This window comes from Benincasa hispida, chromosome 6, assembly GCF_027475165.1.
Source record: "Benincasa hispida cultivar pf3 chromosome 6, pf3_genome.v1.1, whole genome shotgun sequence".
NCBI classification, from domain to species: Eukaryota; Viridiplantae; Streptophyta; class Magnoliopsida; order Cucurbitales; family Cucurbitaceae; genus Benincasa; species Benincasa hispida.
The window spans coordinates 6,571,253-6,588,468 of NC_143483.1; the positions used below are offsets into that span (position 1 = coordinate 6,571,253).

At 39.1% G+C, this 17,216-nt stretch overlaps 1 protein-coding gene across 21 annotated transcripts in view; it reads right to left on the minus strand.

The window, feature by feature from the left end:
- The window catches only part of LOC120079859 (origin of replication complex subunit 1B-like), a 79,427-nt gene that overhangs the window by 1,270 nt on the left and 60,941 nt on the right, over positions 1–17,216 (minus strand). For 19 of the 21 annotated variants that reach the window (XM_039034292.2, XM_039034293.2, XM_039034295.2 and 16 more), the window contains one exon: positions 9,791–9,874. In XM_039034292.2, coding sequence (XP_038890220.1) covers positions 9,791–9,874 — 84 coding nt within the window. Of the gene's footprint in view, positions 1–9,790; positions 9,875–10,145; positions 10,318–11,766; positions 11,837–17,216 lie in introns of those variants that run through there. The other 2 variants (XR_005482360.2, XM_039034309.2) reach the window with 2 other exon arrangements.

A 17,216-nucleotide genomic window follows, 5' to 3' on the forward strand; every position in this document is an offset into this window, starting at 1 on the left:
CAAGGAATCAAGAGAATAAATAAATAGTTGATTGAATCCAACAAGAGAAACATGACTTCTTCCATCCTATGAAACTTCTTGTTACTTCATCTTTGCCAAACTTAAATGTGTCACTTTCGAATTGTCGGTTATTTGAGGTTGATTTAAGAACACGAGTTTAGGACTGATTTTTTCAATGTGTTATTTCTATCTTCAATTTGTGTGGGGGTGTGGACGAGTGTGGGTGAGAAGTTAGGGCCGATTTCGAAGACAAGTATTGACGTATCCTGAAAGATAATTGGAGAGAAATCTCAAAGAATAAAACCAAACTCTTCATCATGAATAAAAAGTTAGAGAAATCTCAAAGAATAAAACCAAACTCTTCATCATGAATAAAAAGTTATTAATACAAGAAGACAATTTCTCTAATTATAAAGAATTGGAAAACAAACTAATCCTAATGGATAAAAGAAACTAATTTTATCCTATTGAACCGCCTAAAAGGATAATAGGAGAGAAATCTCAAAGAATAAAACCGAACTCTTCATTATGAATAAAAAATTATCAATATAAGAAGACAATTTCTCCATTTATAAAGAATTGGAAAGCAAACTAATCCCGATGGATAAAAGAAACTAAAATTAATCCTACTGAACCAAGGAAACTAATCATAATACTAAATAATCAAGGAAACTAATCCTAATCAAATTAATTACAGTTTTTTTTTTTTTTGAAGAAAACAACCACTTTAAAAAACAAGCTTTCCTTATTGGGACAGAAGAAAAGAGTATCATTAGAAATCGAAGATGGAATAGGGTCACCCTGTCCTTTCCCACCTCAAAAGGCTCAATGAACTTGCCATCAATGCATTTACTCACAAATCTACTGAAGACGTCCACAACTAGAAGGAAAAGAAATTAGAGGCCTCAATTTATGTTATTAGAGGCCTTAGAAAAGATTTCATCGGACATGTGGCTACAGTTGCCGACATTAGAGGCCTCGATTTATGTTATTTTTATTTTGTTATTCCAATGAACTACTCTTCCTGTTTGATTAAAAAAAAAAAAAAAAAAAACTAGAAGGAAAAGAAAGGGAAAATCAAGATCTCCCTAAGACTTCTAGTCACCACCACTTTGCCCCTAGGACTCCCAGTAAGAAAAGAGTAGCTCACGTTCCTCAAACAGCTCCACATTCACATCTGCCACTTATACCCAAAACCTTTCCTCTCTATAACCTTATCCAAAATAATTCCAATCCACGTGATCGTAGGCTTTCTAGAAATTAATCTTAAATAGCATAAATAGCACTTCTTCCTTCTTCTTTGATCTGTAATCCTCGATTGGCACATTAGCAATAAAGGACTTGATCTAAGATTTTTCTCCCAACCACCAAAGCCCCTTGCGAGTCCGTGATAGTCGACGGGAGCACCCTCTTCAGCCGATTAACCAACACTTTCGCTATGACCTTGTACACACTCGTTACGAAACTTATCGGTCACATTCTCTGTCTCCGGAATAAGACAAACGAAAGTTTTAGAAATTGAATTATTTAGGACTCCCCTTTTATAAATTTCTTGGAAAACTTTAACTAGATCCTCCTTGATCAGAACCCAATTGTCTTGATAAAAAGCCAAAGAAAACCTATCCAGACCTAAGGATTTAGAGCTGTCACACCTAAATACAACCATTTTAATCTCCTTCCTCAATGAAAGGAACATACAAACTCTCCCTGATGTAGGGGTATTTTAGTCCAACTATGTCTTATTATTGTTCTATTATTTAATTTTTATTTTAGTTTAAGTGGGACAAAGCCCCCTTTTGGGTCTACTTAAAAAGACCTAGGTTTAGAATTAATTAATTAGGTGTGTAACAACACTTTCCCTTTGGGTCTATTTAAAGGGACCTTTGTCTTCATTTTCAATATCAATAATACTCCTAATTCAAGATTGTTCCAAGAATTTCAGTCTACTTCAAGATTTGAACCCAATTTTAGCATGTAGGTCTTAGAAACTCTCCGCCGCACATAGCATTTCGTGGACCTTAGATCTCTCGTGCACAGGCCCATCGTTTCAGATCCACTGTGCACCGGAGGTTCCTTGTCGCGCAGATTATCGCATCGAAGGTTTCTCGCAGCATCATTCCGCTCGGTGCTCTTCAGATCGGTTTCAAATCTGCCGCCTCAGACCATTCCATGAAGGTTAGGTATTAGGTCGTGAAGGCATGATTTTTCGGTTCACGTTTGGTTCATACCGGTTCAATTTAAAGTCATGTTCATTTATTTGGTTCAGTTAGCCCAGTTCGACCCGGTTCAATTCCATCTTGGTCATATCACTTTGGTTTGAGTCATTTGGTTAAGTTCTTCAGTTGTTTCAGTTTTAGACTGGTTCGGTTCGGTCATTCAAATCAATTTAGCCAGCCTAGTCTTAGTTGGATTCAATCGGCCCAATTTGGTTTAGTAGACCGGTCTGGTTCAGTTTGGTTCATTGTTTAGTTCATTTTCAGTCTCTGATTTGTTTTCAACTTTGCATTTATGGATTTATGTTTCGTTTCAAATCAATTGTTCAAGGGTTCTGTTGTAGATTGCTCTATGAGGATTTTTGTTTTCAGCCTAGAAGTTCTTCGTAGGTTTTGTTATCGATCTCTCTATGAAGACCTTTGCTTCCAGCCCAGAAGTTTGTTTCCTTTCTTTGTGGGTTATGTTTCCAGCCTACACCGTGTTATCGTTCTTCATGGGTTTTTGTTTCCATCTCATATCTGCTAATTTGTTTTGGAAGTTATCTTTGCAAACTTAAATTGTTTACCAATCTACCATCTTGAGTTTGAGGGAATGTGTTAAAAGGAAATTAGGGCTTATTACTAATTATTATTTTTCTTTTTGGGTATTTTCCATTTATATATTTTATTTTAGTGGTTTCTTGATGTCTATTTATTTATCTCGTAAAAGGTTGATTATGTACTCTGATTTATTCAATAATACACTCTAAACAAAATGTCTCAGATGATGACTCGATGGTAAGTGTTAGTAGTGAAGAGCTGGATTTTAATTTGATGGAAAAAAATGTTGAGAAAAGTCCTATAATTGAGAATTATGGGAAATAGCTTAATGGCTTATGTTGAAATTATATTTTAGCCCTAAGGGCGTTTTTATCTTTTATCAGTCTAGGGTTTCTCATTATTTGGTTATTTATACTTGTTCCTGTATTGTGTACTGTATATCTGAATTAAAATAAAACTCTTATCGTGGTTTTTTCTCCCTGGTCTAGGGTTTTCCACGTAACTCTGGTGTTTTCTTTTCTTCCTTAACTTTTCAAGATGGTATCAGAGCATGGTGATGAGAACGTCACTGGAATAGAAGAGATTCAGTCATCGACTCTAGTAGGGGATGGAACTCCAAGAGAAAATTCTAACAGTGCTGAAATCAGGGCTACCGTCGACCAATATCTACGGTCATTACTTGGACCAATTCAGATCCAACCAGCCCTAATAGATCCAGCCGTCACTGCCGTCGAAGGACCCTTACCACTATCGTCGACGACTTCAACTATATTACAACCGCTGCCATCGAGAATCGACCTTCCGCCGCAAGTCCAGCCCAGATCCGCCGAGGCTTCGACGTCCTCTGTGTTCCAGCCGCCGTTTTTTTCAGATCGCTGCCCCAATTCCGCTTCAGATCTCGCCGGCGTAAACCTTCCAAGTCAGTCGTCTTCCCTTCCTCTGGTTTTTTCCCTTCCAGCGTTACCCAGCTCGTCCTACCCTCCGAACACACTCGATCTCAGTTGTCTTCACCAGGTCCAGAACCCATCGTGTCTTCCAAACCTTTAGAATACGTCCGATCTATCGGTCTACCAGAACCCACACACCGCTTGAACCAGCCAGTCCAGTCAAACCCGATCCAATTGAACACTTTACAGCAAATTCTTGTCTCCCGCTATTTGCCCTCTGGTCAGCTAGCTCCTCCCATTGGTTTTTCCACATCGACAGAAGCGATATCTTCAGGGGTCTATGGATAGAAACAACCTACAACGATTCATGGTGGGACTGTTAGTGTTCAACAGCAACTGGCCAACCTTCAGCAGCAAATTTCTACACTTGGGGCAGCCATTAGATCTTCGGCCAATCCATCAACAGATTTTTTACCAGATACATACCTGGGGGTTCCGTTATGCTTAGAAACTCCGATAACTACTTACCCTACTCTACCTTTCACAAACATTATGTATGGGTCTGTAGGCAATTCTGCAGGAATTTCCATTAGCGAAAAACTTAATGGACAGAATTATTTTTCTTGGTCACAATCTGTGAGGATGGTTCTCGAGGGGCGGCACAAGTTTGGGTATCTAACAGGGGAAATACCCAGACCAAACCCCGGGGATCCTCAGGAACGGACATGGAAGAGGGAGGATTCTCTCCTTCGCTCAATTTTAATAAATAGTATGGAGCCTCAGATCGGGAAGCCTCTTCTTTACTCAACTTCTGCTCGGGATATCTGGGAAGCTGTCCAGAAACTTTATTCGAAGAGGCAGAATGCTTCACGTCTTTATACCTTGAGAAAACAGGTGCATGAATGCAAGTAGGGGACACTCGACGTAACATCCTATTTCAATAAACTATCATTGTTGTGGCAAAAGATGGATCTATGTCGGGAAATAATTTGGAATTGTCCAGTTGACGGGGTTCAGTATTTGAAAATTGAGGAGGTTGACCGTGTTTATGATTTCCTGGTTGGCTTAAACTTGAAGTTTGATGGTGTTCGGAGTCGAATTTTGGGACAATGACCAATGTCGTCCCTGATGGAAGTTTGCTCAAAGGTCAGATTGGAAGAAGATCGAACCAACGCTATGAATGGTACAACGCCTAATACCCTGGACTCTGCTGCGTTTGGAGTCAAGTCATCGGGTTCAGAAAATGACAAATAGAATGGAAAGAACCCTCCAATTTGTGAGCATTGCAAGAAACCATGGCATACGAAAGATCAATGCTGGAAATTACATGGCCAATTTCCAAATGGCAAGCAGCGTCCTCCGAACGACAAATCTAAGTCCGGTCGCGCCTTCGTTAGTGAAGCTGTTGATGGTGCCCCTCCAGGAACGAGCTAGGTGGATCCAGGTATAGTCGGAATCAGCAATATTGCACAGTCAGGTACTCCCCATTCCTTTAGTTTCTTTGCTGAGGAAGATGAATCTTGGATCCTTGATTCCGAAGCAACGAACCATCTAACTGGATCATCTGACCAATTCCTCTCCTATTATCCAAGTACTGGAAATGAGAGAATAAGAATTGCAGATGGGTCATTTGCCCCTGTTGTAGGAAAGGGCACTTATCCCCAATTCAAGGACTGATTTTGCATAATGTCTTACATGTGCCAAAAATATTGTATAATTTGCTATCAATCAGTAAGTTAACCAGAGATTTGAACTACAAAGTTGTGTTCTCACCAGATAATGTTTTGTTTCAAGACTTGAGCTCGGGGAAGATGATTGGCACTGCCCGGCACAATAGGGGGCTCTATTTTCTTTCCGACGATGCTTTTTTTAGGAGTTTATCTAGCACTTATTTACCATCTTCTCTTACTATTTCTGAAACTGATTTCTTATTATGGCATTTTCGTCTTGGACATCCAAATTTTCATTTATGAAATATCTATTTCCCCATTTATTTCATAATGTGAATGTGTCATCTTTGTCGTGTGATGTTTGTATCCGTGCTAAGTAGCCTAGGGTGTTTTTTACCTCACAACCTACAAACCTTCCCGACCCTTCCATCTGATACATAGTGATGTTTGGGGCCCTTCGAATGTCCCAATGGTATCAGGTAAACGGTGGTTCGTTACCTTCATCGATGATCACACTCGTCTTACATGGGTGTTTCTTCTTACAGACAAGTCTGAAGTGACGACGGTCTTTCAACAGTTTTACACTACCGTCGAAACCCAATTCAATACCAAAATCGCCATTCTTCGAAGTGACAATGGGCGTGAATTTGTTAATCAGACCCTTCGTGAGTTCTTAAACTTTAAAGGAATTGTCCACCAAAATTCTTGTGCCTATACACCTCAGCAGAATAGGGTGGCCGAACGGAATAATCGCCACCTTATTGAAGTAGCCCGATCCCTCATGATACCTACATCCTTACCCTCGTATCTATGGGGGGATGTTGTTCTTACTGCAGCTCATCTCATAAATCGGATGCCCTCCCATGTGCTCAAATTCCAAACCCCCTTAGAACATTTTAAAGAATCCATCTCGTCCACTCGCCTTTTCCCTGATGTTCCTCTTAGAGTTTTTGGGTGCACTGTATTCGTCCATAATCATGGTCCTTACCAAAGTAAATTTGCTCCTAGGGCCCAAAAATGCGTCTTTGTTGGTTATCCGCTCCATCAACGGGGCTACAAGTGCTTTCAGCCTTCCTCTCGAAAGTATTTTGTCACCATGGATGTCACATTTCTGGAGGACAAGCCCTTCTTTCCCTGGTCTTCTTCAGGGGGAGACTTCGAGTGAAGAGGCTAACACTTCCACCTACTTTGTTCCCTTAGACTTGTTTCCCGAACCTATCCCTGAAACAGAAACAAATGAACCTATCCTCCCTACAAAACAAGTGCCTTGGATAACCTACACTATAGGAAGCATCTCCGAAAGGAAATAGTTCCCGAAATTGTTTCCCCTATTACTCCGCCGGAAGGTGTTTAAGAGTTAGAACCGGAACCGACTCAGGTTCAAAGTACCCCTAGTCATAATGACAATGAGTGTGTTGAAGGTGATATAGGGGACTAAGGCGAACTCAGAGATGATGACAGTGAAGTCAGGGATGATGGCAGTAATAAAGTGCCCAGTGGTGCTCAGGGGATTGAAAATGAACAACAGTTGGGTACAGATCAACAGGTTGACAAGACCAATGAGATTGAGGTTGATGCTACCTTGGATTTGTCGATAGCTCTGCGAAAAGGTACTAGGTCGTGCACCAAACACTCTATGACAAGCTTCTTGTCTTATAGTAACCTGTCTACGAGATTTATAACTTTCACCACCAGCCTGGATAATGTGATAATTCCGGGCAATGTGCACAAGGTTCTGGATATTCCTGAATGGCGAGGTGCAATTATGGAGGAAATGCGGGCCCTTGAAACTAACAAAACGTGGAATCTGGTTAGTCTTCCGAGAGGTCACAAAACAGTAGGGTGCAAGTGGGTTTTTACTGTCAAATACAAGTCAAATAGAACTCTTGACAGATATAAGGCCAGATTGGTTGCAAAAGGATTCACTCAGACATATGGAGTGGATTACCCAGAAACCTTCTCACTTGTGGCAAAACTTAACACTATTCATGTCCTCCTTTTTGTAGCTGTTAATCAAGACTAGCTTCTCCATCAGTTGGATGTGAAAAATGCATTCCTGAATGGTGAACTGGAAGAAGAGGTTTATATGAACCCACCTCCAGGTTTTGAAGCACAGTTTGGCAATCAGGTGTGCAAATTAAAAAAATCCTTGTATGGACTGAAGCAATCCCCTAGAGCTTGGTTCGATCGATTCACCACCTTTGTTAAATCTCAGGGGTTTGTTCAAGGGCATTTAGATCACACCTTGTCCACTAAGAAGTCAGCACAAGGAAAAATAGCAGTATTGATTATCTATGTTGATGATATTATACTATCAGGAGATGATTCAGCAGAAATTGACAGGTTGAAACGACGAATGGCAGATGAGTTTGAGATAAAAGATCTCGGTACCTTGAGATATTTCCTAGGAATGGAGGTAGCAAGATCAGTAGAAGGAATCTCAGTGTCTCAGAGGAAATACACACTCGATTTGTTGAAAGAGACTGGAATGACAGGGTGTAAACCTGCAGATACACCTGTAGAAGCCAACCTCAATCTGATAGAGTCAGCAGATGATGTTCCTGTAAACAAAGAGAGATATCAACGACTTGTGGGGAAACTGATATATTTGTCACATACCAAACCTGATATATCATATGCAGTTAGCTTGGTCAGTTAGTTCATACAGGCTCCGTATGAAAGACACATGGAGGCAGTCACACGGATCCTGAGGTATCTGAAGTCTTCTCCTAGAAAGGGCTTGGTTTTCAGAAAGCATGATAAAAGGTGTATCGAGGCCTACATAGATTCTGACTAGACCGATTCTGTTACAGATATGAAATCTACCTCAGGATACTATACCTTTGTGTGGGGAAACTTAGTTATCTAGAGAAGTAAGAAGTAAGGCGTTGTGGCTAGAAGCAGCGTCGAAGCCGAATCCAGGGCTATGATCTTGGGTATATACGAAGAGATTTGGTTGAAGAAGGTTCTAGTAGATCTACATCAAGAAAGTCATGACCCGATGAGACTTTACTGCAATAACAAGGCTACCATTAATATTGCACACAATCCGGTTCAACATAACAGAACCAAACACGTTGAGATCGACCGACACTTCATCAAAGAAAAACTGGATAACAGTAGCATTTGCATTCCTTATGTTTCGTCCAGCCAACAAGTTGCGGATGTTCTCACCAAAGGGTTACCCAGACAGACTTTTGACACCCATGTTAGCAAGTTGGGTCTCATTGACATCTACGCCCCAACTTGAGGGAGAGTGTTGAAATTATATTTTAGCCCTAAGGGCGTTTTTGTCTTTTAATAGTCTAGGGTTTCTCATTGTTTGATTATTTATACCTGTTCCTGTATTGTGTACTATGTATCTGAATTAAAATAAAAAAACTCTTATCGTGGTTTTTTCTCCCTGGTCTAGGATTTTTCACGTAACTCTGGTGTTTTCTTTTCTTCTCTAACTTTTCAAGAGTTTATTTCAAAGTTTCAAGGAGTCTAGCAAAGGTTCTCTCCACTTTCTTCATCTCAAATCTCATCCAAATTTTCTTCTCTCATTCAAGCCTGCGGTTTACAACTCTATAAAGTCTCCAATCACCATTCTCCTTTGGTTAGGTGATTGTTTATATGATCAGATTAGAATTTTTCATGATCCTTGGTGAGGGTTGTGGAAAGGCAAATGGTCTCCTCATTATTTGGGTTGAATGTTTATTGGAATTGTTGGAGTATTTGTTTCAGCTGCAATATTAATCAAGGATGTTCGGTTTTTTGTCTTTTCTCAAGGAGTTCTTTTGACAGCACCTTTTTTTTTTTTTTTTTTTTGGGAAGAATTCTCTATTTTCAAGGCATTCCAAGAACTTCTTTCGACTGCATTAACTGTTTGGAGTTTTTCTCTTCTGTATTTCGATAGCATTTATTGAAGTTTTGTTTTCAAGAATGGATAGCTCATCTAGATGAAGAATTAGACTGAATTCAAAAGGAGAATCTTCAGTGCAAAATAAAGTACCCCAAGCGGAACATTGAAAATTTTAAGCAACTATTACAAAGCATTCTGACCCCTACTTCAAATTCTTTGGGCAACTCGATGTTATTTCTCTTGCTTGATGGGGGTCGCCTTCTTTCAAAGATGTCAAAGTTGGTGGATGGTTTCTCACTTCTCCTATTTTGGCCTCATCAGATGGTGGTTGGTTTTCTTCGTTTTAGATTTAGTGGTCTTCTGTCGAGAGCCATCTTATTTCGTTTTGGGTTGTATTTCAGTTTGCTCTACTTTTTTGGACTAGTTAGTCACGGGTTTTATTTGGTTGTATTTACATTATTTTACTTATTTTATTTCACTGTACTTTGAGTATTGGTCTCTTTCCATTTCTTCAATGAAAAGTATTGTTTGTTTTTTTTTAAAAAAATAAATAAAGATTAAATTTATTATGTAAAGGTACTAAAAAAGGTTGGCTATGTTTAGCTCACTGCAGAATGTAGCTCTAGTAAGACTAACCTTGGAAAATTAAGCTGTAACTTTTGCAACCGGTGTTTAGCCCCTGATTCACATAAAATGACTCTGCACTCACCAAGCCTACAGCTGCAAAATTAAGAATGAGAAAAAAGAAAACAACATAGTTCGTTAATATAAAATGCCAAAGCAAGGTCAGTAAATGTGACGTAATAGGATTTGGGTAATTTATTAAACTCAAGATTAGTTACCCTATCCCACATTTAATTTTCTATAAGTAGAGAATCCCTCTCTTGTATTCATTAGATTTTGATCATTTGAATAACTCTCTCATTGGTTTTACACTAATTGGTATTAGAGCTCCAAAAAACTTAGACCTAATGGCGGGAAGAAGGCCTACCGGCAGTAACCCTGTGACAACCCTCGTAAAGGCAGAGCAAACAACCGTCCTATCGCCGAAGATATCAACCCGACGCTTGCAGTCAGTCGAAAGCTCTATCGATGATATCTATTGTTTACTTGAACGCATGTCCTTGACACTCGATCAAATAGAAAACAATCTTGGTTTATCGCTGCCACGAATCGAAGAAAATCAGCCACTAATCATTGATTATCCTCAAGAAAGATAGAATCTGAATGTACAACTGCAAATTTCTCCAAGAAATGTCCAAGATTTGCCAGTGGTTATCCAAGAACGACAAAAATTTCATGATCGCCAACGACATCATCAATATAGTGATAATTCCAGCAAAGAGGATGGGTCGAGTAAAGAAGATCAAGAAAAACTAATTGGAGTTGAAGAAAATGGCTTGTGTGAGGAGGAAGATGAATTAAACTCAAAGAATTGGGAACATTCCAACCGCATAGAAGAGGAAATCACTTGTGGGAATGAAAACGACAAAAAAAACAGGAGCAACCAAATCACCAACTCTAGACGAAGGTGAAATTGGTGGTGTTGCAATCGATTGCGAAGAACCTTGGACGACAACATGTTTCAAATGGAAAAAATTTGGGTATTCTGGCGAAATCACCGACAAAGCTGAGGTGGCTGGACCAAAAGACCCGATGAAGAAGGAAGATGAAGAAGATATCGTAGATTATGAAGGAAATCATCAAAAACTCATTCACAATCCACTTGCAGTCTCCTATGCCAGATAGAAGAAGAAGAAAGCCTTGTGGCTAATGAAGGAAATTGTTGGAAGCTCGTTTTCAATCCATTTGCAGCCATAGGCAAGATGGACTACAATTAATCCGTTTAGTGGTCTCCTATGCGAGTGTATTGTTAGACCTCCAATTATTCACACATATAGGAGGTGGGGTAAAAAGGGAAAAGCACTGAAAATTACTAATGTGGAAGGAGAAGATTCGGGTAACGGGAAATAAATGGAAAGGAATAAAGGATGATTTTGGGACCACCATTCGGTTATTTTGGGGAGGAAGGAGAGACCACCGAGCTGTTATATAAGAAAGGCAGTGGAGAGGCTTTTAGACAGGGAATGTTTTAGCTGAGGTTGAGGAAGCTGAAGGAGAGGAAACCAGCCCTCTCAAATTGGCTGGGAAAATCAGGACAGTGTCTCTTAGTTACTATTTCTTTTCTATTTCTGTTATTTGTTGTTTCCAAGGTGTTTTTCTGTAATATTTCCCAAGAAAGTTCATATATAATATAATCACAAAGTATACTCTGTTTTCTGGGAAGGTTGCCATTGTTGGGTATTAGTTTTCAGGGTTGGATACCTAACAGACTCCCATGCCTTTCTTGTTCCACTAGCTAGGAGCAAATTCTCATATGTCTCTTTCATTATTACAACCTTTTTTATGTAAAAGACCAGAAGCTGGAAACTTCTTACTTTGTTTTTACTTTTGTAGTTTTACATGCATTTTATGCACATGTTTAAGATCCATAACCATTGTGATTTTTTTTTTTTTTTGGAAATGGAAACAAGCTTCTTCATTGAAATAATAAAATGAGACTAAAGCTCGAAGTACAAGAAAGAGATACAAGGAACAAAAGTAACCTAGATCAAGAGATGTATCCGAGAATCTCAACTAGGTCGACACTCCCATAGCATCCTCATCATATCTATAAACAAACTAACAAAACATTCCAAAAGAACAAACAAGCTCAACAATCAAACAGAACAATACATCTCAAGTACAATGAATTTGAGTAGCAAATAGGTGCAGCTATGGTTATGGTTGAATCTATGGTTTTTCCATGATTATCATATTGCACATAATAGACCTGCCTTTCCTGCATTTTATTTTTACTTTCATGCACTTTATTTTTCCTGCATTTTATTTTTACTTTCATTTACCTGTCTGATGTAGGGGCCTTTCAGGGTTTTCCTTATTTGTACTAATAGGTGACACGTACTTATTTCCATAACTCTTTAGTTCTACCGTGTGTTGAAGTCCTTTGTAAGCTGCTGGTTAATATTTGTCCAACATCCTCTCTTAGTTAGCCAGCCTATATATAAAAGCGATTTCATTGTATTTCATTACAACTTTAATAAAATCCTTTCCCCCAAGAATTGATTCTTTCTCTGATTCCCCTATTCTTTCCGATCACGTCTCCTCTATCTATCCACCACATTTCTCCATTCCTCATCTCACAGTCATGGAAATCAAGAGCTGCAACATTGATGACTACTACTTTTGTATCTGGCAAGAAGATATCGGTTTTGCTATAGAAAACTTCATAAGAAAGCAGACACTCATAATCTCTTTACAGGTGGTGCAGTGACTGGAAAAGAACTACAGGAACTATTGAAGGATCAAATCCATGATTTCTTCTCTAAAAAGTACAAGATGGAGCAAGGAATCATTAATCTGGCCAAATTTCAATCAAAAGCAGGGTGGTTCATGGATCTAGCAGTCTGGCTCCTCAGGTGAAAGAAGAAACATCCATATTCCAGCGAGTATGAATACAAGAGTCTGGCAATCCTTTGCTTCAATGGTGAACGAAAGTTTACAAACTCTGAATAATCGACCTCATGGGGCCTCTAGCCTTGAAGATCAAAAACTTAACAGGCCCATCAGAATACGAACTTATGCTGACATTGTGAATGACAACAAAGCTACAAGAACTCAGATGGAATCTGAACATCCAGAGGTTCTTCATGATTCTTCCTCTTTCTGGATTTCAAAGGAAAAAGAAATGCTACTTATCTCAGTTCATTGCTAGTTGTGACAAGATTGATAGAATATTATTCTTGGTCAGATGTTAAAGATACTTCAGAAGATTTTTTTTGAAGTATCTATATCAATTAACCCATGTTTTGATGATAAAGCCTCAATTAGGTTTAATCAGGAGATTGATCCAGAGCATTTAGATGGCAAATGGAACGAATATGGAAGAATGCATTTGAAGATTGAACCTTGGTAAAAAAAGCTTCATTCTCTTCCAAGCTTTGTCAAATGTTATGGAGGATGGATATCAATCAAGAACCTTCCATTGGTTTTTTGGAAAAATTCTGTGTTTGAAGCAACTGTTCTTCACTTAGGAGGCCTTGTGCAGATTTCATCAAAAACTTTAAATGGTTTAGAATGCCTCTTCAGCGTATATCAAGATTGAAAATAACCTTTGTGGATATTCCAGCCTAATTAAGTATTGAAGATTCTTTGTTGGGAAAATTTGATATTCATTTTGAAAGCTTGGAACCTTTGATCTTCAAGAATAATATCCCAGTCAAAAAAAGAAGTTTTTCAGCTGATGACTTTCCAAATTCTATGGATATCATTCGAATTAAAGAGACCATGCTTGATGAAGGGTTCATGGTAGACATTCTTGAAGAAAAAATAAATGCAGCAAAGGATATTTCGAGGGCCATAATTCGGAGAGAGAAAAGATTGCTCGGATCTTGTGTGGGATAAAGAAAAGGCAGTAATCCAGCCTACTCAGCGGCCCTCTGTACTTGGAAAAACACCTGATTCTGAAAGGGTTTTAGAACAAGAAAAGGCGCCAACTAATATTGTTAATAGAATAAATCTGTCTGGCAATTTCCAAAGAGAGAGCTCAAGGAGTCATGGAAGTGCAAGAGGCTTTAAACAATGAGAAGACTAATGAAAAATCACCAAAGCCCTCTCAAAATAATCACTCACCCTCCCAGAAGGATTGCCTACAAAATCCTCAGGTGGAAGATGAAGGGTCTTTTTATGATCAGCAGCAAGATTATTCTGAATTTGAGCACTACTCGAACCAGGACTCCAAGCACACAGCCGAATCACTGTTAAATCATGCCACCAATCCTGATTTCTTGGAAGAGAATGTTGTGAGAGTCTTGACTTGTCAAGATAAAATCTCTTCAAGGAAGAGACATTCGTCACCAATAATAGTCCAATCAGTCTTCACATTTCTTGGTTCAAAAGTTCAATTCGTTCAAGAAACATTCTCTCAAAATTACAAGAACCATGATCAACAAGAGTCGGATGATGAATCAAATGTAAGTGTAAGTAGTGAGAAAGCATACAACCCTATTTCACAAGAAGAAGCTGAAGACTCATTCACTTTAGATAAGTTGGGAGAAGCTTACAAGACATTATTTCTACAGCAACAACAATCTCTTGTAAGTCCTCAACCTTTGTCTTCCTCTCAAATTCCACCACATTTTGCATCTTTAATGGCTACGTGTGATTTCAATCTGCAGACAATCACATCTCCACTGAAGGTTTCTTAAGAATGAAGATCTCATGGGTAATGGGCTGCATTGCAAACCCAAAGTTCTCCATCTTCATTAATGGCAGGCCACGAGGGATAATCTATGTAACAAGAGAAATTAGGCAAGGAGATCCCCTTTCTCCTCTCCTATTCATCCTAGTGGGTGAAGTGTTAAATGACCTAATCACTCGTTTGCATGAAAAAGGAAGTTATGAAGGCTTCTTGGTGGGTAAAGATAAAATCCATGTCCCTATTCTCCAATTTGCAAATGACCATTCTTAAGATCTCATGGGTAATGGGCTGCATTGCCAACCCAAAGTTCTCCATCTTCATTAATGGCAGACCACGAGGGATAATCTATGTAACAAGAAAAATTAGGCAAGGAGATCCCCTTTCTCCTTTCCTATTCATCCTAGTGGGTGAAGTGTTAAATGCCCTAATCACTCGTTTGCATGAAAAAGGAAGTTATGAAGGCTTCTTGGTGGGTAAAGATAAAATCCATGTCCCTATTCTCCAATTTGCAAATGACTCTAATTTTTTCCAAATATGAAGATGCCATGTTAGATTCTCTTCGGGCTGCTACCCTTGATCTTTTTGAATGGTGCTCAGGTCAGAAAATTAATTGGGAAAAATCAGCTCTTTGTGGCATAAATGTAGATTCAAACAAGCTGGAAACAATGGCTGCTAGATTCAATTGTAAAGTTGAGCAGCTCCCTCTCGTTTACCTCGGTCTCCCTGGGAGATTACCCAAAAAAGGTGGAATTCTGGCAGCCACTTATTGACAAATTTCAAGGCAATCTAGACAAATGAAGAAGATACAACCTGTCTCGAGGAGGAAGGGCGACCCTTAGGGCGACCCTTTGTAAGTCAGTACTCTCAAATCTTCCTACTTACTATATGTCTTCTTTCTTGGTGGCAGGGAAGGTGTTATCCAGTTTAGAAAAAATTTTGAGAAACTTCTTTTGGGAAGGACATAAAGGGGGGAGAATAAACCATTTAGCTAAATGGGAGCAGGTGTCTAAAGCTCAAGAGGAAGGAGGTTTAGGGCTCGGAGGTTTAAAAGAAAAAATTTTGGCTCTCTTAGCAAAATAGGGCTGGAGATTTCTGAATGAGAACTCCTCCCTATGGTGTAAAGTGGTCAAAAGCATATATGGCAGCAGCGTGTTTGGTTGGCACACTTCAAGTAGGGCAGGTTGCAGTCTTAGAAGCCCTTGAATCAACATCTCAAGATCGTGGCAGAAAGTGGAAAAATTGGCTGTCTTCGTTTTAAGTAACGGCTGCAAAATAGCTTTCTGGTTGGATGCTTGGATCGAAAATCCACCATTTATTTCCAGATTCCCTAGTTTATTCCGATTAGCTATCCAACCAAATGGCTCAGTGTCGGATCATTGGGATAAAAGCACTTCCTCTTGGTGCATTTCATTTAGAAGATTATTGAAAGAAGATGAAATTTCAAATTTTCAAGTTTTGTTAAGCCTAGTTGCACAAATAGAAGTGAAGGATTGCCCCGACATACGTTCATGGTCACTGGAGTCCAATGGCTTTTTTTCGGTTAAATCTCTAACCACTCATCTTCGCAAAGCCCCTCCAATCGATAAATCTTTGGAAGTATAAAAGCCCGAGGAGAATAAATATAGTCCTATGGATAATGATTTTTGGAACTCTAAGCTGCTCAAGTTTGCTGCAAAAGAAGCTGGCCTCCCATTATATTTCTCCCAATAGATGTGCTTTGTGTAGAAGGAATTGGGAGGACCTCCAACACCTTCTTTTCGATTGCATTTATTCTCAAAACTGCTGTTTCTCACTATTCAAGTCTTTCAACTTAAGCTAGGCTTTTGGGGAAGCATTCAAAGATAACGTTCAGTAACTGTTAGTAGGTCTAAGCCTTACGAAATCTCAACAAATTTTGTGGGTCAATGCTGTTAAGGCAGTGCTGTCTGATTTGTGGTTTGAACGGAACCAAAGAATCTTCCAAGATAAGGAAACTCCCTGGTTTGCAAGGTCTGAAGCAGCGAAGCTTAATGCCTCATTGTGGAGCTCTCTCACTAGCACCTTCGTAGATTACTCTTGTCAAGTAATCAGCTTGAATTGGCATGCCTTCCTTTCTCCGGAATTTTAAAGCTACCCTCCCCCAAAGGATTTTTAGCTAGCAGTGTTTTATTTTGTTCTTTGGCTATCTCGTTTTATTTTGTCCCCCAAGTGCTGATTGTTTCTCTTTGTACTGTTATGAAACCCTTTATATTTTCTTGTTGTGTCTCCAAAAGTGATGAGAGTGCTAAAAGGGTGTCAACCTAGTTGAGATGTCCTGGTGCACCTGTTGATCCTTTTCGTATCCTTGTATTCTGAGCATTAGTCTCACTTCATTTTCTTAATGAATAAAGGGACTAGTTTCCTTTTCAAAAAAAAAAAAAATGAAGATCATATCATGGAACACACGGGCCTTAATGACAAATCTAATCAGACAACATTGAAACATTTCATACAACATCCAGATTTAGTTTTGATTCAAGATACCAAAGCACCAGAGATAGACTCATTTTTCATCAAATCAGTATGGAGTTCAAATAGCATCGGCTGGACATTTGTAGAATCATATGGAAAATCAAGTGGAATGCTTATTGTGTGGGATGAAAGCAAGGTAACTCCCATTGAATTTCTCAAAGGGGGCTATACATTATCAGTCAAGATCATGACTCTTTGCAAGAATCTTTGTTGGGTGACAAAAGTATATGAAGCTGTAGAATACAGAGAGAGACATTTCATTTGGCGTGAGCTCATGTCTTTATCTCATTATTGCGTTGAGCCATGGTGTGT